The sequence below is a fragment of the Pseudoliparis swirei genome, chromosome 22, assembly GCF_029220125.1.
Source record: "Pseudoliparis swirei isolate HS2019 ecotype Mariana Trench chromosome 22, NWPU_hadal_v1, whole genome shotgun sequence".
Taxonomy (NCBI): Eukaryota; Metazoa; Chordata; class Actinopteri; order Perciformes; family Liparidae; genus Pseudoliparis; species Pseudoliparis swirei.
In genome coordinates, this window is record NC_079409.1 from 5,883,764 (window position 1) to 5,904,367 (window position 20,604).

At 41.6% G+C, this 20,604-nt stretch overlaps 2 protein-coding genes across 5 annotated transcripts; both read left to right on the plus strand.

Annotated features, from left to right (window-relative positions):
- Positions 1 to 6,406: 6,406 nt before the first annotated feature.
- rpz5 (rapunzel 5) lies at positions 6,407 to 10,528 on the plus strand. 4 transcript variants are annotated; one of them, XM_056444032.1, is made up of 3 exons: positions 6,502 to 6,926; positions 7,077 to 7,146; positions 7,934 to 10,528. In XM_056444032.1, exon 3 carries the CDS (start codon positions 7,996 to 7,998, stop codon positions 9,175 to 9,177), a length of 1,182 nt encoding a protein of 393 aa, XP_056300007.1. In that variant the 5' UTR covers positions 6,502 to 6,926; positions 7,077 to 7,146; positions 7,934 to 7,995; the 3' UTR covers positions 9,178 to 10,528. The 4 variants fall into 4 exon arrangements, with proteins under 4 accessions (XP_056300008.1, XP_056300007.1, XP_056300010.1 ...); XM_056444033.1 differs by lacking the exons at positions 6,502 to 6,926; positions 7,077 to 7,146 and adding an exon at positions 6,407 to 6,494; XM_056444035.1 differs by lacking the exon at positions 7,077 to 7,146.
- A 516-nt stretch (positions 10,529 to 11,044) lies between these two features.
- Positions 11,045 to 17,769, plus strand: rpz4 (rapunzel 4). Its single transcript, XM_056444015.1, has 3 exons — positions 11,045 to 11,077; positions 14,521 to 14,580; positions 15,273 to 17,769. The coding sequence occupies exon 3, from the start codon at positions 15,293 to 15,295 to the stop codon at positions 16,466 to 16,468; it is 1,176 nt and encodes a 391-aa protein (XP_056299990.1). The 5' UTR covers positions 11,045 to 11,077; positions 14,521 to 14,580; positions 15,273 to 15,292; the 3' UTR covers positions 16,469 to 17,769.
- Positions 17,770 to 20,604: the final 2,835 nt, after the last annotated feature.

A 20,604-nucleotide genomic window follows, 5' to 3' on the forward strand; every position in this document is an offset into this window, starting at 1 on the left:
TTCGTTTTGTTTATTTTTTTCGAGCAAATCAAAATCCTGTTTGACTTGACATCCACTCTGTAAGTACCACAGTGTGGTTTGGTAGACTTTGAGGAGGAGGAGGAGGAGGAGGTGGAGGCCTGGTGGATGACGACGGTACTGGGAGTTTCCGCCCAAGCAGGAGCAGAAATAACCCCGAGGCTCATGTGTCTGTACACACAAACATGAATGAAATACTGCAACGTAAAGCAAGCTGTTCACCCCCAGCATCGGTTATTAATGTGAGCAGCCTTTAGACGTGATCACGCGCCTCGTCTCGTGATTTACTGCCTGACAGAAGCACCTTTTACTGTGGAAATAAACCCAGAGATAATAGATCATGAAGTTAGTTAATCTGACAGAGAACATTGAATTAGTTTAACTTGCATATTATTTATGGGCAGCATAAAGCAGGAAATGGAGGCTTTTGGGAAATCAGGAGCTCAACAATATGATTAACGTGTGCCAGGAAAGCGATTGTATTGAATATTAAAGGTTTGACTCGCTTGTGGAAGGGCTCAGATGGAGGGGGGGACCGTTATCCATCCCCTCAGATCCAACCCGGGTTCGTATTGATCGTATTGATCGCATCGTGACGGGTCGGGCTCGTATCGACTGCTGCGTGACTCACGCCGGTCAAAGTCCATGTTGTGCCGCTGTGTACTCGCGGATTACGAGAGCACGGCGGCTCAATAAAAAGAGGGCGAGGAGGAAGAGATAGGCGGCCAGCAGGACACTGTACATGTGACCGCGATAACAGTTGAAGTGGTAAAAGCTGCAGCTGCTGTTTGTAAAAACTGCTTTTCGGTCTCAAAGTATTTTTGGGTGGCGGGGAAATATAACTCTAACACGCTACTGTGCGTTTGTTCTAGTTCATATGTTTTCTCCCTCTTCAAATTACAATCTAATAGCCTGTCATCATACTTAACGATATACTCCCGGGGCACTAGGACCTGGGGGAGGCTGCTCGAAGGCTGTCTCACTCCGTCTCTAAGACAGCCAATGAGGTGAGCTCAAAACTAATGATGCACAGAGTGACCTGTAAGTCCAGGTAGTCACAGAATGTGGCTATTTATATGAATATATATATATATATATATATATATAGCTTTACTTGAGGCAAATAAGAGTTAGAAAGTGTCTCCGGTGAACGAGCGAATTCAAAAAACAAGAAATAACCATCGACGTCTCTCTATTCTCTGCATCAATATATATTATTATTATATTTTTTCCATTGAATGGTATATTTGAGGCTGAAATAGTTCATCTTTATCTCAGTGATAGAGTCCAAATAAACATAAAATATCACTATGACCCTGAAATGATGTCTCTTACAATGAAACCTTCCTTGAATTTAACCGAGGAAGCACTTTCCCTCAGTCAGCGCTCCCCCTCGACTCCTCCAGACCGAGCCGTGTTCCCCGTGACCTGGAAACATCTGGCCAGTGGACGGGGGGAAGGCCGACATTACTCAGAGTGGGAAACACACCACCTTCAAACCAAAACCACTTCTAAAATACAGCGAATGAGCTGAGCTGGTGTTACGCAGTCATAAAAACGTCGTCTCGGGGTGGAGAGTGTGTGCCAGGCACATATGTGTACCCACACGTGTAGCTCTGTGGCAATGTGAGTCAGTCCACGCTGGTTTAATATCAACTATTGGATGTATCAGACTTTTAAAAATATATATTCATATTCCTCAGATGAAACTTGAAGCACCTTGACATGTGTGTTTTTTGGTAAAAGATCTCTAATGAATCAGGATTAATTGTAATACATGTGTGTATCCATTAACTATTGTCAAGTGTTTATTTTTACGTCTGGTATCAACATGAAGTCTGTGATCCGATTGGTCGAGGCTGATCCGTGTCTAAATACATACGGAAAGTATTCAGACCCCTTTAAAAAAAACTTGTTGCATCATCCCTAAGAAGACTTCTGGCTGTACGAGCTCAAAGGCTTCTACTCAATACTGAGCAAAGGCTCTGAATACTTAGGACCATGTGAGATTTCATTTTTTCTTTTTTAATAAATTTGCAAAAATGTCTACGTTTGTTTTTTTATTTCAGTTTTTCTTTTTTAATAAATTTGCAGAAATTTCTAAGTTTCTGATTTTTATTTCAGTTGTTCTTTTTAAATAAATGTGCAGACATTTCTAAGTTTGTTTTTTTATTTGTTTTTCTTTATTAATAAATCTGCAAAAATGTCTACGTTTGTTTTTTATTTCAGTTTCTTTTTTTATACATTAGCAACAATTTCTACATTTCTGTTATTTTATTTCAGTTTTTAATTTTTAATAAATCTGCAAAAATGTCTACGTTTGTTTTTTTATACATTAGCAACAATTTCTACATTTCTGTGATTTTATTTCAGTTTTTCTTTTTTAATAAATTTGCAAAAATGTCTACGTTTCTGTTTTTTATTTCAGTTTTTCTTTTTTTATACATTAGCAAAGGTTTCTACATTTGTTATTTTCTGTCCAGATGGGGTGCTGCGTGAACATTAATGAGAAATAAAATGAACTTTTTTGATTTTAACAAATGGCTGCATTGAAGCAAAGAGTGAACATTTCAAAGGGGTCTGAATACTTTACATAATCTGGATAAAAATGGGTCTTTGCACCGTATTATCTGGAGTGCATGTGCATTTTGATTACGACTTAAGATTATCATTTCTAAATAACCTTTTGTCGAAGGTTTTGCTCGTGGTCAAACATTGCTCTGGCTTCACGGTCCAAGGTCAAGATGTGAAAGAGAGATCCTAAGGATTTAGGAAACGAAGACCAGCCACATATTCAGATAATACGACTATAGGTGATGTAATCATGCCACGGCGAATGTGGATTTTTGCATCACTTTAAATGTCCTTTTATTTTTCTGCAAAGGATGCTCCAGTGTGTCCCGGGGAGATAAAGGAGATAGGAAAGGAAGCATTGAAGTACCTTTGCTTGACATTTAGAGGATTGGATTAGCTCTTATCACTGTAACTTTATCATGGTCATTTCACTAGAAGACCTCGGCCACTCACTTCATCTACCTGTAGCTTTTACTGAGATCGTTTAGAGATAGCAGGAAGGGGCGGAGTCAGGTGACTTTTCATCTCGTCAGGTGTTCTCTGTTTCTTAAGAGCGTGGTCTTCATCTGGACCCGATCCCAATGCGAGCCAGACCGCCTCCAAAGGACTTCAACATGGATTTACACCGTTATCCCCAAGATGATCTCGATGCAGACGCATTTTAATGCCCCTTGTGAACGGGTCGTACCATTATAGTGCTTTTGGGATCGTTTTTATGCATACAAAAAAAAAAGAGTTATCGCATCACATTGCTCACCTTCCTCTCAGCTCAGGAGCATCAATGCATTCATGAAATATTCACAACTTTAAAAAAAAGAAAGAATAAGAAGAAGCCATGCTCGGTCTTACTCTTTATCTTTAAACACACGCACATGTGAAGAGATATTCATCTCAAAGCATGGCGACGACACCCAGTAAATGATGTCGATACACGCTGCACTTTGATGCATCTCATTTGAATAAATACTGTTCAAAAATATTTAGGATATCTCCGTTCTCATGGCATCAAACCCCGGTGGACACGTCCCAATGCGGTTTCAGGGGAAATGTCAACCTTTTAAAAACACTTTTTGGTTTTTAGGTGATGGACTGTTTGTCTGCTGTTTGGGGCCTCGGGCAATATCCCACAATCAAGCATCCATTACACACATTGTTATTACAGCTCAGCTGTATTCAAACGACTCGTTAATCCTGCCCTCGTTTTATAATTTTTCCCGTGGGAGTCAAATCTAGCACGACGGGTTTTTAAATCCCCCCCAAAAAACGACTTTCTATGAAGCAATCCTTCGGAATAATACGGAGGAACGGATACATGGAAGGAGAGTTAACACACACACACACACACACTTCTTCTTTGTTCCGTGAATACGGCGTCTTGATCGCTGACTCAGCCGGTTTAGATAACAACCAGAATACAGTTTGTGCTATTACATAATTGGTCTGAGCAGGTCACCAACTTTTTGTTTTTAAAGCTCTGCCAAAAAGAAGTCTTGTATTTCAGGCTGAGCATCTCGGTTATTGTCTTAGTGCACGATAGACAACACACACACACACCTCCTCTTCCTCTTGATGTCTTCCACCCCTCTGCAGAACATGCCGGGTGTTTCTGGAGAGGGGCGAGTCCCTGGGGATTCTGCTGTGGGCTGAAGTGACATGCTGTGGCCAGGAGGAAACACTCAGCCATTGGCTGAGGTCAAAAAGATCAAATGTGGCCGATAGCTTCCTCAGACCAGAAAGCCATTCGTCTTGTTTATCCAGACTCCAACAGCAAGGACGGCGAAGCCTCAGCTACGGGTCATAGACTCAGTCAGGAGACAAAACACTCATGAACTTTACATAAATACACCAAGAAATATTTAGAAAAAGCTTCATTTTTTGTCTTTTTATTCAAGATTTGAGATTGAATTCAGATAATTTATAAATTTTTCACTTGCGTGAAAATACCAATCAGCAAGTTACATTAACATCCAGAACGTCTTAACATGAGTACATGTATTTACACTGTATGGGATAATAATAATAATAATAATGTAATGGTTTTTATTACTTACTTTTAATCGTATATATATATTATATTAATATATATATATTTATAATATATATATATATTATATTAATATATATATAGTATGTATGCAAAAGGAGGATGGAGGGAGCAATCACGTGCTGCTGAGTATATATATATATATATTACTTTCTTTTCATATTATGTTTGTTATTGTTTTATGTTTATTATGGTCTGTCAAGGGACTACATATGCTAATTAGCTGTGGAGCTTAAATCTGCTAAGAGCATTAAATGGTGACATGTTTTAACTGTCCATGGTCCCTTTAAAGAAATAAAGATCACAATAATAAACAATGTGTGAATGAAGGCTCCTGATGCAGGAAATAGAGCCGGCTGTATCCCGATAGCGTATCGTGCTTTAATAAGCAGACATAACACCTTCAAGCACGACATCATGAAAGAGATTAGTGGGATGCATGCTGGGTAAATCCAGACACAACAGCTTTTTCCCTCAGCTGCCGCTCATTATCTCACATCGTTCCACCGCGTTTCCACCTGTGGAGCCGAAACCACGAGCAGCTCAAAACCTCCACGAGCGAACCATGAAAAGAAAGTCATGAAACATGAAAGAAAGTCGTGAGCTCCGCCCTCATGAACGAGCTGCTCCTGTGTACCGGCGTCTCTTTATTCTTTGCTTTAATAAATATTGTTTCCATTGAATGGTATATTTGACACTAATAGTTCATCTTCCTCTCAGTGATGGTGTCCAAATGAGCATAAATTATCACGATGACCCTTCACCTCTGTCTCTTGTGTTCATCATATACTGAATGCAAGAAAACTACAGAGCAGCATCACTTTCTGATTGTCGTAAACAATGGATAACCGTACCCCCCCCCCCCCCCCCCCCAAAATGGCGTCACGTCATATAGACATACCCATGCCACCCCCCATGGGGCTTAGCCCCCCTTTTGTTTGAGTCCTACAGACGCCCCTGCTATCAATGTGCAGCAGACACCCCCCCCCTCCTCCTCTTCCTCTTCCTGCTCCTCCTCTTCATGATCCAGACCCCCGTCACGGCCTGAATGTGTCACGGCCGGCGATATAAAGCACAAAGGCCGCGAGTGAGCTGCGACTGTCATGGCGCGTCCTCGGAAACACAGACGCGTCTTTCACCGAGCGCCGCTGTGACGGACTCAGCGCTGCCCCCGCAGGCCGAGCGGCATCCCTGTTCGCCACGCTTGAAACCAGCAGCCAATGGCTGCCCAGCACTAGTCATCAGAGGAGGTCAACATCCACCGGATCGCCTCTTGAAAAGCATCACGATTGACTTTAAAAAAAAATACGTTTAGGGGGGTAAGTTGCTCGGGAATTCAAACTCGTTGGAGACAAGTCGCTTGAATTGGGCTTTTCGGAGCTCGGCCGGACTCACAGGAGTTACAGGAACCAGTTGGGTCGCCATGGCAACGCAGCGAGAGCCACAACAAGAGGGGTTTTGTGCTCGCGGCTCGCTTTGTTGAACCCTGCTGCCATTGGCCTGTTCCTCTAACGCAGACACACTCACACAAACCAGTCTTTTTTTGGGGGGGGGGGGGGGGGGGTAATTTTCCCAGGGTGCACGGTGTCCCTGCATGGGGAGGAGTGTTTACAGGATGTTATCTGTGTCAGTGCCGGCCCCTCATCCCTCCGAGTGGGTTTTCTGAGGAATGCTGGAACGGGATGGAGGAGTTCCAAAGGGGGAGTGACGAGAGAGAGAGAGAGACAGACAGACACTGGGAGAGAGAGAGAGAGAGAGAGAGAGTCTATATATACATCCCAAGGAGGCTGGTGCTCACAGGCACAGCTGGACTACTGGATAACTGGACCGTGGCCCACTGGATATTTAACTCGAAAAGGTGAGTTCATCTTGTTATGCTCTCGTTCTTTATTCAGCATCTCCATCATCTACTTCACCAGCAGGTATATAGTTTCCCATTAAAAGGTCAAACAAGAAAGAAAGAAAAACTCAATATTCAGTTTTTCCCACCATTATTAAAGCTGGCCTTCATGATAAGCTTTTTAAAAGAAGATGAAAAACAAACAAAAGTAACCCGAGGAGTCCTTTGGGGATGTGGTCTAGTGAAAGCTCAGCCGGTGGTTCCCAGTGAAGCAGCTCGGTGTCTCATTGAAGGGGAGACGGTGTTTAATCAAGCGCTGTGTGGGACTCGCCTTTCTTTTCCTTTCACTAAATATCTCTTCACTTTTTTTAAACTTGAAAGAAGACGCACTTTTTCTTTTCTTTTCTACCAAAGAAGAAATTTCCAAACACAAACCAAGAGAATTACTCAGTAAGTATTTTACTTTCATTCGTTGCATTTTTTACCTTTCAATTGAATTCTGTTGCGTCATTACAAATACACATTTTTAAATGGTGCACTTTTTTGGGGGGCTGTTTTAAAAATCACATGGAAATGTGGATAAATCTTCTTCTTTTTAAGCACTGCTGGCATGCGGTTGAATAAAGCAGATTTTAATTAGGGGTAAATAACATCACTGCGGCTGTTATTGGTGAGTCTATTTTCTATATATTTATCTCTTTTTTTTTACACCAAAACCTCCAATAAGACATGTGTATGCGTCTCGTTTTAATCACATTGGGGTTGTGATGATTATGGAAGTGTGATTGCATTATTGAACAAGTGCAGTGGTGAGGGTTTTCTTCTCAGACCTGCAGGGTGTGCCTCGTTCTGAACTGGATATGAGCTCCAGGGGAGCGAGAAATGAGTTAGGTCATCTCTCTCGTGTATTACACATCGAGAAGAAAAAAAACTACCATTCCCCAAAAGTTAATCCCCTTTCTTTTACCATGTTGTGGACATCTGTGTTTGCTTTGGGTCTTGGCTATTCGTCGGAGGGCCAATACGGCAATGTTGCACAATGCGTCATAATTCACAAGCACACACACACACACACACACACACAGTGTTTGATATATGTTCTGAATCGCCATGTGTGCCTCTGTTTGTGTACTTTCATGAGCTTTTTTTTTTTCTTTCTTTCTTCTATGTGTCAATGCCACCAAGGCTTAAAAAAAAACGAGTCCCTGTCATTAGCTGAGGCCTCGAGGGTGCGGCATGAAACTGGATGCCGACATGTGCGGACATGACCTGCCGTTGTAGGGTTTTTGTTTGTCGGGGGAAAAGTCCTGTGAGAAAATAAAATCTCTCAGTCAGCTGTTTACATTTGCTTTGCCAAATTTGAGTAAAAGCGGCCATATTTGTTGCCTGAAACGTCATCGAATCTCTATAAATCTCTAATGAACTTCACAAGGGTTTCATGTTTCTTCTTCTTTCAGGCGACGGCAAAAAGAAAGCCTCCGACAACTTTAGTTTAGTGTGAAATAAAACAAACTCAAAGATGAACGCAGTGGCCGATTGGCTCGTGCTGAACAGGGACAAGATCGAGAAAGGCGTGGAGATCATGGGCCAAGCCTCGGAGGTGCTGGCCTCCACCGTGGGCCAGCTCCACCCGGTCCTGGAGGCCGTGTTCGTGGCGTCGGCCGAGATCCTCAACAACCCCGACAGCAAGGAGGCTCGCTACCTGACGCAGCAGTTCCAACTGGTCAACCAGCAACTGGAGGGAATCCAGGACGAGATCGACAAGATCGCCCTGGAGCTGCAGAGGTCGTCGCTCAACAAGCAGAACTTCGACCGCGAGGCCCAGATGCTCAGCCAGTACGAGAAGTTCCAGGACTTCGTCAACGCCAAGCCCAAGTTCAAAGAGAAGAAAATGGAGAAGTTCCTGAGTCACTACGAGAACACCGACGCCGACCTGAACCTGGACGCCCTCTACAACGCCGTCGTCGGGGACAGCGCCGCGGGCGACCCCTTGCTGGAGAGCGTGGTCGCCACGGAGCAGAGGAGCAGGCGGCCGGTGGAGGACTTCTGCGCCCGGCTGAAGAAGCTCTTCGTGGTGGGCATCATCGCCGTCATGGGCCACTCCGCCCTCAAGGAAGGGGCGGTGGGGGAGGAGATGGTGAAGAAGTGGCAGGGGCGGATGGAGGACGTGGAGACGCGGATGAAAGCGGCGGTGGACGACTGCATGGACAACTTCGCCGACCAAGCCAAGCTGGACGTGGAGCTCCTGCTGCAGGAGAACCCCGGCGCCGTCAACCGCGACTTCACCAAATCCCTCCTGGATACCCTGGTGAAGAAGTACGACTGGGTGAACTGGTCCATCCGGGCCTTCAGCGACAAGGAGCGCATCTTCTTTTTCAACTGGCTGGCCGGGAAGAAGTGCCACGGGAGCGGAGGAGCCAACTGGTTTGACGTTTTGACCAGGAGCAAGATCAAAGTGGTGGTCTCGTTCTGCGTGGACCCCAAGCCCATCAACAAGAGTCAGATCCAGGAGCACATCGAGGCTCAGAAGATGAAGGGGAACATGATCGACGTGGCGCTGGCGTTGAACAAGAGCTTCCCCAACTGCCTGGTGCACGCCGTCAGCCATTACAAGGAGGTGGTGGAGTCCAACAACTTTCACGAGGACTGTTACTACTACGGGAAACACAAAAGAGCCTCCCTGTGCATCCACTCCGAGTAGGAAACATAACGATTTACGGGAAGAAAATGAGCAACGCGTACATCTATGAATGTCTTCACCAGAGACCCTGGAAGTACTACCATTAAATATTGAAAAGGGATATCGGAAATACCGTCTTTGTCGATTCATAATCAGGTTTCTGGTGTGTGATTCGTTGTCTTGCTTGCAATATTCTTTATATATATATATATGAATATATATATTCATGAATATATATACATATATATTCATATATATGTATATATATTATATTCATATATATATTTATATATAAATATTATATATATATATATATAAATATGATATATCTTTTATCTGTTGATGATACAGCAGCTTCCGTATGTGTTTTTTTCCAGTCGTACATCTCATGCCAGCTATGACGTATATAGTGCTATGACTATCGCAATGATTCTGCCCCTAGTGGATATTACTGGAATTGAGCGATATGACGATATTAGCCTGTAAGCCGTACAGATCATAACTTCCCCTTTAATACCTTTAAACATCTCTCGGGCCATTGTAGGCCATTCGGTAACTACTGCAAGACTTTATGGCGTTATCATCTGCTACTTCCTGTTCCACGGATGTGATGCAGTACAGTTTGGGTTATTTTAAACTTTAAACCCTCCCAGTTCATTATTGACCTTTAAAAAGTTGAAGAACAAGCAAGTACTCGTCCCTCGAGTTGGAATTGTTTTGGGACTTTCTGATGTAAATAAATGAACCGTCTAGCCCAACACTTGCTCTGAGATAAGAAGGCGGAGGCCATGTCTGTGTGTAAGATACGAGGCTGCAGCCGGAGACCGTTAGCATGACTTAGCATGTAGACAGGAAGTGGTGGATGTCAATTTGCAAGTTGTGCCAAACTATTTTGTTCCTCCTGGATCTCGTCACACGACCACCAATATGACACGTGATGTATTTTTCACCTTTGCACAGCAGGCTAGCAGATGTTACGCTAAGCTAAGCTAACCGTCTCATGGCTGCAGATTAATATTTATGAAGTCTGATATGTCAAAAAGCTGCAGGACAAGTAGATAGTTGAACCTCGAGATGATTGTTTAGTCATTTCTTATGCAGTTTCTCAATTTGTTTATAAGGGAATATTTACCACCTATACAGAATATCACAATGAATAGAAATGACACGTACTATGCGAATGGATTATATGTATATTGTCCATTCCTCGATATATATATAAATATGTATGAATCAAAATTATAATATTCTTGCTGCTTTTGGTGTAATATATGGCTGCGGGGCAAACGTCCAAAAACCCTTGATTCCACTTTGCCAAGATACATAGCTGTATATTTCACTTTAATTTGTAATAAACACGAAAATAAGAATGGTTATTTGTTTTGTCATCATTACTCTTTTTGACTTTTTAAACCTATTAAAATCACTGAAAATCATAATAATTTAATTTGTAATAACACGAAAATAAGATTTTTTTTGGTCATTATTCTTTTATAGTTAAACCCTATTAAAATCATAATAATAATTTAATTTGTAATAAATATGAAAATAATAATATAATATTATTTTTTGGCATCGTTACTCTTTTTGAGTTAAACCCTCTTACAATAATTGAAAATCATAATAATTTCATTTGTAATAAACACGAAAATAAGTGGTTATTTGTTGTCATCATTACTCTTTTTGATTTTTTAAACCTATTAAAATTATTGAAAATAATAATAATAATGCCAAATCTCTTTCACCAGTAATAATGCTTTAATAACATTGTTTATTAAATGGATGGAGGTTAATCTGTAACAATCCACCACCCAAGTGTTTTTTTCATTCTGGGTGTGCCTCTGTTCCACGAGAGTCACGTGACCAACAGGAAGGCAAACAGGCTGGAAGTTCGTGAATTTCTTCCGCAAACTTTTAGACGGTGAGTCCCTTTATCTGTTCGAAAAAGACCCTCCAATCGAACACGATCGATTACCCCTCATCGACTCGAGTTACGTAATCGAGCTTTTCTTTTCTTTTCCTCCCTCTTTGACAGCAGCGACCTGCTCGTTATATTAATATATTAAAAAAGAGTCAAATGCGCGTTTTTTCGCCCACCCTTCTTCATTTAATAAAGGGAAGTGGGTCGTTAGATGAATCTGCACTAATCTGCACTTTTACACGAAGCGTCGACTTCTTTATGGGCGTTGGTTGCCAGGTCTTGGTTGCCAGGTCCGCTGCCACTTCTTTTATTGGTTCTTTTCCAGGAAGTGCTTCAACATCTCCGCGTTGTTCACTGTGGTGTTAACCTGCGATGTTTGTTTGTTTGTCTTGATACAATTAGAGGCCTTGAACGCGGACGGGTCGATGCATGTTTCCCATTAAGAGCGCGCATTAAGTGGCCAGACTGAGTGGTCAGCTGGTCACGTGTCTGGTGGAGGTGGGGCGCGTGCACGGGACGTCTCACTTCATCTGTTTTGAGGGAGATGATGTAGCCTGTTGTTTGCATCGGTGCATTTTAATGACATTATATCAAATATCACACATTCAAATAGAATACAAAATAAATAAAAAGACTTTCATGAAATAAAAAATATTTAAATAAAATAATTATATTAAAATATTATTTAAATTAATTTTTAATTTAAATAAAATAAAAAATGAAATAAAACAATATTTTTATAAAATAAAATAAAAACATATTTAAATTAAATACAAATTAAATAAAAGAAAAGAACATTTATAAAAATACTTTTATAAAATAAAAGTACTTAAAGTATCTTCTGCAGAAAAAGATCCCCCAGTATTATTATGTATGGAGGCATTATATCAGTAATACACAGGTAGAAGTGGAGCTATAGTTCTAACTACTTTATATACTCTTTTTTTTGTCCAGTGTTTGCCACTAGAGGTCGGGCCCCTCCAAAAGGGTCACGAGAAGAATCTGAGCGGTCGTTAGAGCTGTAGAGTAAAGATTACAACGTTTCCCTCTGAAATGTAGTCAAAATGGAAATACTCAAAACTATAAAAGTTACAGTACAGTATATGTATGCAAGAAAATGAGCACCAAGTAAATATAGTGGAAATATTTGTTTAAAAAAACAATACTTGTCCATGTTTGTTCACACCTCATGGTGAGATGCAGCTTCAGCTCTGTTTCTGAAAATGTGATTTTCTTCAAGCACACAGAGCATGTGAAGCAGCTTCACATGCCGCCGCCCCCCCCCCCCCCCCCACACACACCCTTCCCCCCGGGACCTTGAGAGAAAGAGATAGCATTGGTGGAAAACAGGATTCACATTTCTAGCTACAGTCTAATCCAATAAGATACAGTAATTTAAGGGTCTCACATCCTGCGGGAATGTCCTGCACACGGTTGTTTGTTGTTTTTGTTGTTCATGAGTCTCACGAGGAGATTAGCCCAACGTTAAATATTTTATATCACAATTGCTGCAGAAACGGAGCTTTGTGGTCGACATTCAAATTATACTTTAGTGGGATAGTTCAACCAATTTGGAGAAAAAAACTAAATGTGTCTCTTGTTGTCAAGAGTCTATGAGACGACCACTATTTAAACGTGACGCGGGTTAGCTTAGCATAAAGCCTGGCTAAAGGGTCCCGGTTCAAAATCTCTTAACCTCCCGACAACCAGACACCAGAGTGCTCTCGATTGTCTCGTCACCTCTCAGCGAGGAAGGGAACGAGTGTGTACTTTCTAAAACGCTGCACAAATAAAGTAATTAAGTTACTCAAACTCAAGCCAGTCGTTTCCTGTGAAGACAAAGTTTATTTTGAAAGGTTCATAACAAGTAATAAGCGTAAAGTGACACGTGTTGGTATTTGATAAGATATCATTCATACTGTTGTTGGAGAATATGTTTAAAATCAAACCTTTCACAATAAAAGCCCGAAACATAAAGTATTCACAGTCAAGCATTTTTAAAATTTCTATTTATGTTTTTACAAATATAACCTCCTAAAAAAATCTCTCCCTGCTTGCCCCCCTCTCACTCTCCCTCTCTCTCTCTGAAATGGGTGACATCTTCTCGAGCTAGACTTCAGCAGAGAGAATAACAAAGATGACAGATTATTTTTCCACTGTCTTGTTGCCGTGGTAACCTGCTGAGTCTCACTGGAAGAAAGAAAGAAAGAAAAACGCACCCTTGCCCAGCAAGTTTAACCTCTTCCACTGCCTCACTTCCCACGCCCGCTGCTCCTTTATGGACTGGAGGAGGAACAGCAACGGCTGCTGCTCCTCCGGCAGCAACACAAACATTATAAAACACTCTGAAGGCCAGACACCTGAATTAGAGCATGCAAGGACCTCTTCTTTATCTTCATGAGCCTCACACATGAGCGTGGGACCGAGTGTGTGCAGCCAGCAGAAGGCTGTATATCATCTTGCATTGAAATTAGATTTCCACCCAAATAACACATTTCCAGTTTGTTCGAACATGCCGATAAAATCCATCTGGAGGAAGCGTTTTGTGAAATAAGATTTATTTCCAACCCAAATGGACCTCAAGTGCAAAGCACATGACAGGATGTAACTGCCTCTTAGTCAGCTCTTACAAGCAGCATCAGAAACACACCGGGGCAACGGGCAAAAAGGCCCCTATGAAATATAATGTGGCCCCTGATGTCACTAGAGGGGCAAAAAATGCCCCATAATGTCTTCTAATAATTATGATAATTTAATAGAGTTCTGTTTTTGTCCTATCTGTGTTGCCTGTACAATAGGTACACACAACAAATCAATAAATATATTTTTCTATTATAAAAAACAAAGAAATAAGTTATAATTGTTAATAATTGTTTAAATAACAATACATAACCCCAAAGAAATAAGAATACAATTGAATATAACAGTCTGATTTATGTTTTTTGTTTGTTTTGTTAGAACAAATCTAAGAAACACTTTGAATCTGTAGACTACAGTCTAATAGCATTATTACTGTCTAATAGTCTTATTACTGCCTAATAGTCTTATTATTGATATGTCTATGACACTTGCTCATATCCTGTAAGCCTAAATAACTATATTTATTATTTGTGAACAAAGGTTAAATGTTATTTCACAAGTTTCCAAAAGTGCCCCAATTCATATATAAATGCTCCTGGATTTCAGTCAGTGGGGAAAAAACTGACCCCTAAAAAATAAGTAAACGTCTCCCCTGTCAGAAGTCATACTCCACAGAGACTAACAGATGACATTTGTTTAAGAGCGATACCGATCACCACAACATACAGCGAGCAGTTTAATGAACAGTTAACACACAAACCCTCCAGCCCGGCGTCACGGCTGCATTCCCTTCACATCGTTGAGTCATTGCTCACTGGGTGTGGCCTTCAGCTCACGCTGCCGCTCCTCTCTTTCCTTATCAGAGTCTGCTGCGTGGAGAGAGGAGCGAGCCGGCCGCGGTCCAACCACACAGAACCAGAACCGTGAGTACACTTAAAAAAAAGGTCAAACTAAAAAAGTCGTAGACCTTCTGCCTCATTTGTGTTCAGTTTGTTCGACCGGTTTGATTCTTCTGAAGCTGCGTTCACAACAAAAGCGTTGCGAACTGTTCACGTGATGAGATCCCATGATGCAAAGTCAACGTACAAACAAGAGCGGTTGCGTTAGACGCAAATTGCGCATTGCGAATCTTCAACAGTTTTTAAGATTTCAACTTTGGCGAAAAATTCACCCGAGTCGCGAAAGCCAATCAGCGTTGAGCTGCTCCGCCATTGGTGAATCTAACTGCTGCTACAGTGGAGACGGACGAGACAGTGTATATATAATAATATATATATATTATAATAATATATATATATATATAAATAATAATATATATTTAAAAAGATATATATATATACACATATATAAAAATAATAATATATATATATATATATTAAAGTTATGAACCTAAACACGAGGGCGTCAGATGTTCTGTCGTTAGTGGGATGTCCTCAACAAGTATAAAGCAGAACTAGTGGTTTGTTCTTCATGGTGGATGAAGGTAATGATAACTGTTTCCACGGAGATAAGCCGAGTGAAGCGAAAAGTCACAAACGCGGCTTCAGAGGAGGTTTTCTTTAACCATCCCAACAGACGACTCGTTTCTTACCTCGTCAACGCGTTTCCCTTTCAGCCGGCGAGACATCGGCGAAAATGGCGAGCCAGCTGCAGCAGCTCGTGGCGGAGAGGAAGGACATGGTGGAGACGGTGATGGAGGTGTTTGAACACGGCGCCGAAATGGTGGCGAGCATCGCCGGCGACCTCTTCCCAATCTTCGCCATCGCCGCCCCGATCGTGAAGCTGGCCCTGGACAACGTGGAGAGCAAAGAGGCGGCGTTCATGAAGGAGCAGTTCCAGAAGGTGCGCGATCGCCTGGAGGGCGTCTCCGAGGAGATCCGGCGGATCAACGAGGAGATCAAGAAGAGCGGCTTGGACGCCGTGTATTTCCCCGTGGAGGAGAACATCACCAACCAGTTCAGGAAGTACATGGACATCCTCAACGCCAAACCCAAATTCCGCGAGGTCAAGAAGAAGCTGTTCCTGGAGCACTTCGCCAAGAGCGGCGGCGACAAGAACCTCATCACGCTCTACAACTCCGTGACGGGGGACAACTTCTCCGGGGAGTCGGTGCTGGAGATCACGCTGAACTACGAGGAGAAGAGCCGCCGGCCGGTGGAGGACTTCTGCGCCCGGCTGAAGAAGCTGTTCTGCGTCGGGCTCATCGCCCTGTTGGGCCACGCCGCGCTGAAGGGCTACGGCGAGGAGGACGCGCTCCTCATAGACTGGGGCGAGAAGATGAAGACCGTCCAGCTGAAGATGAACGCCGTCATCGAGGACTGCATCGTCGGCTTCCCCAAGCAGGCCGAGGCGGACGCGCGCCGGCTGGTGAGAGACGAGGCGAGCGTGACCAACCAGCAGCTGGCGGACGCCATCGTGGAGAAACTGAAGAAGAAGTACGACTGGGTGGGCTGGTCCGTGAGGGTCTTCCGGACCCCTTCGGGTTTGTTCGCCAACAAGAAGGATTACCACTGCCCGGTCGGGAAGAGCCGCTTCCAGGTGCCGTCGTCGGACGAGAAGCTGAACGTCTGGGTGTCCTACAGCGCCTCGCCGGAGCCCGTGGACGCCGCTCGCATCCAGCAGCTGATCCAGGGTCAGAAGAAGCCCACGGTGGTGGGCGTGGCCGAGTTTCTGCACGAGAAGCTGCCCGGCTCCTGCGTGGTCCACACGGTGAAAACCAGCAAGGACCTGGGCTGCTCCTGGAGCTTCAGCGAGGAGCTCCACTACTGGGAGGAGCACAGGAACTTCTTCGTCTGCGCTCACTGCGCCTGAAGCGGGAAACACTCGGAAAATATTGAAATGCGACACCGTTTGTGCCTTAATTCAGGAGCTTCTTTACTGGATTTCTCTCTTTTTCTAAAGATGTAAACTGTTAGTTTCTTGTAGTCTGGGTGAATCACATCAGGTCAATTTAATATATATACATATATCCACATATATATACATACACACACACAGGGTTTGTACGGTCATGGAAATCATGGAAAAATCATGGATTTTTTTGATTGTTATTTCCAGGCCTGGAAAAGTCTGATAAAAAAATATTTACTCCCCAAAAGTTTTGGAAAAGTCATGGAAATGTGTTATATTCATATTTTACAAGATGATTGGTCATGTACATTTGGTTTAAAGTCCTGTAAACCCGTTGGTCAGCATGTGTGTGACCCCTGCACACAGGCCAACACCACACATGTGTTCTTAAGGAGTCTCATAATAAGTGCAGCATACGACTCCCCGATCCTGAGAGCCTCGATTTAGATCAGGAGAAACTTGAATTAGGGTGAAAGGAGGAAACCTGAGGGTGGCGTCCCTCTCACAGGACGGACACACATGTGATAGATGTCACATCAACAGAAAGTGACTTCTTTAACTAACAACCGTGACCTTTTGACCCCATTAGCGGATTTCTCTGCGCAGGCTCCGCCCCCTTTCTTCAGGCTTTTATATCACATGTCTCTTTTTGTTATGAAGTTTCTCAATCCTGTAAATAATCTGCAAGATCACAGCTGCTGAGGAATTCTGCTGTGTGATGGAGGAGTGTGTGTTCGCTGTAAGTTTCAGGAGGACGTGATTGTTTTGCTTTTGGGTTGTTGACGTAGAATCCGGCCGTCTTGCATCGTGTTGCCGGCGGTGATGAGCGGCGATGACCTCGCACGGACTGACAGAAACCGTCATTTGGATTTCACTTCCCGTATTCCGAGAAGAATAAACCTTATCCACCCCGACCACAAAGTAGAGACGGAGTAGAGGCGGAGTAGAGACGGAGTAGAGACACAAAATGTGTACAACATCAACACTGCTGTGTAGAGGCTGAAGGGAGACGCCACTGACCTGTTAGTTTGTTTTTTCAAACTGCTGTAATCTGAGTTCTTTGTGTATTGTTTAATGTTATCACCTACACGTTTAAGAATGTCCTTCAACTTTTGTTATCGAAACTAAATTATTGATAACATCTTGCACTCGTTTTTCATTATTTCTATTTTCATAGAATAAGTTTTGGATTATCAGCGTCTCAAGATTCAAAATCCTGTTCAGTGAATGTCATGCAGCTTCCAAATAAACATTAAAAAGTCTATTTGTGTGACTGACTCAGTTTGCTAGTTATGACACACACACACACACACCTGACTGTCTGGTGACAGGAATACACACATTTATACAATCTGATTTAGTCTTTTTGGGGTGATGAAACCTGCTATAAGTAAAATAAGACCTGGGAAACTGCAGTGTCAATCATAATGACAGTGTTAATCATTAATTTGTTCTTCACTTAAAGTTCAATTATTATTATCTTACATCTTAGATCTTACATCTTACATCTTAGGCGGAACGAGAGAGGAAAGGATGTTCTGGTTGGCGTGTTGGGAAACGCCCATCGTGCTCTATAATCACGCGGTTGTGGCTTTTCTATCTTCGGGTGAGTGTAAAGACTCGGAGCCAGAGAGGAAACAAGTGCAAAGGAAAACAAGATCGTCCTCTGGATGTATTTTCACTACGAGTTGCAAAACGGATGCAAAAAAAGTCATACAATTCATTAAATTATATATACTGTTTGCTGCGCTGCCCCCTTGTGGCCCAAAAAAATCAATTTCCAAAAAAAAACATACAAAATTAGCGAGATAAAAAAAAATGTCAACCACAATCTTCTTGATTTATTGACTTTAGTCCTAGAACGGCACGGTTTCACCCTCCTCTGGCCCCCCTCCTCACATACCAACGCGTGACCCATCAAGCTGCATTCTGACTGCCTCATGGAAAGTCCTCCTCTCTGGAGCTGCAGTCAGCTCTGGTATTCAGCATGTCACCCGAGGCTTCCTTCAGACCCGTTCACACGTTGGTTTTCTTTCACACATTGTACAAACAGCGACTCCGACGTCTGTTTTGCACTATAATATAACACACACACACACACACACACTAGAACTATGCAAAGCCTTCAGTCATCATCTCCACACACATATTCTTCAGCAGTGGATCATGTGGCCAGCAGGTAAACTATGAACACCTTTACAAATGTACTTTTAAAAACACCTTAATGTACCACATGGGAAGCTCATCACGTTCATCACAACATGAACATTATTCAACGTGTGAAAGATCCACATCGACTTTTGTTTTTGGGGATATTTTACAAGTGAAATGCAAGATATCCTAAGACAGTTTTACATCATTACCCATGAATTCACATGTGTGAATGTTATGTGAGTTATTTGGACAGTTCATATGTGAAATAATGTCAATATCATATTGCTTTTAAGTCTTAGAAAGTTGGGTTTTAAGGGCTCAAAGAGCTCAACGTGGTAATAATTAAGGTGCTCAGTACACATTTTCCTGCTAATTTGTAAAATGTATCGGCCTCCAATCCTGTGTGTTGATCTTACCTTTAAACAGCGGTTACGTAGAACAACACAGACATACCTGCGGCTCGGCCTTAAGCCTCGCGGAGTGTTCTTTGGAACTATTGCGCAACAGGAATTCAATGTGAGTCAACAACGACATCTGAGGCACCTGCTGTGATTTAGATGAGAGCAACAAGGACAGGTGCCTCCGTCATGGCCTCATGTTCCAGTTGATAACGAGAACCCAATGAGGGTCCAATTAACTCCAGTTAACTCTGAGTCAAACTTTTGTTTTTCAACTGCATTTTTTAATTTTTATTTACGAATGATTTACAAAATATGGGATTGTGTCCCTAAAATGACTTAAAACAATATCAAATTAATATATATATATATTAATTTGATATTGTTTTAAGTCATATGTGTGTGTGGGTATATATATATATACAAATAAATACACATATATTAATACAATATATTAATACAAAATTAACAGGGTTAATATCAGTATTTGATTAAATAGAGCTTGCTCCTTCTCAAAATAAGAACACGTGTACATGTACAGGTAAATGAACGACACAGCATGATGTACACGAGTGTGTCTATTTTAGAGAATGGACCCCACCTAGTGGCCAACGGTGTCATTACAGACAACAGTCCTGTAATACATGGAGGTTAACATTAAGCATCGATTCAAATGTATTATGTTATGCAATATGCACCACATCCACATCAATGAGTTGGCTAAGTAATGGAATACAAAAAAAAGTGTGTATTTCCTACGAACCTCTAGAGGTTTTCTATATATTATACGTATATTTATAGACATATATTTATATTTAATATATGTATAATATATATATATTATTATATTATACATAACAAAATATGTAGAAATACAAAATAAATATAATATATATCTACATACATATAAATATATATATAAATTCCGAAAAAAATTAATTATATATATATAAATACTTAGATATATTTAATATATGTTGTTTTTTTGTAATTTGTATATATATTAATTATATAAGTATTTATATATAAACGTATATATAAATTACAAAAAACAAATATGTATATACACACACATATATATTAAATATATAAGTATTTCTATAGACACATATATACATACATATATATATGTATATAAAAACAGTTCAAATGAAGGAATTATGATTAAATATTCTTCAAATGAGTAAATCAACCTTTAGTTCACTGCATATTAAATGGAAGCTCGTGTATTGTTCAGTGAGTGTTCAGCATGACGAGTCACTTCAAACAGGCGTGGTGCGGTTGTGCAATTTAACAAAAGGGAAAACTGGAAATTCCCCTTCAGATTACACGTGACACCAACACACAAGTATCCTGAATCAACACCGCCTTTAATAAAAAATAAACTTTCATCGGTTCTTTTTGTCCGCGTTTAAAATTACGGTAGATAAATGGACAAAGCCCTTTTGAAATAAGAAGTTTGAGGTCATCTTTCTAATTAACTCGTGCCACAATTCCATCGAGTAATTGACCCCCAAAATGTCAGGATGTCCACGTCAGTTGGAT

Bases quoted from the DNA above. Each gene is read 5' to 3' on its own strand.
- rpz5 (XM_056444033.1), top strand. From the start codon at position 7,996: ATGAACGCAGTGGCCGATTGGCTCGTGCTGAACAGGGACAAGATCGAG.
- rpz4 (XM_056444015.1), top strand. From the start codon at position 15,293: ATGGCGAGCCAGCTGCAGCAGCTCGTGGCGGAGAGGAAGGACATGGTG.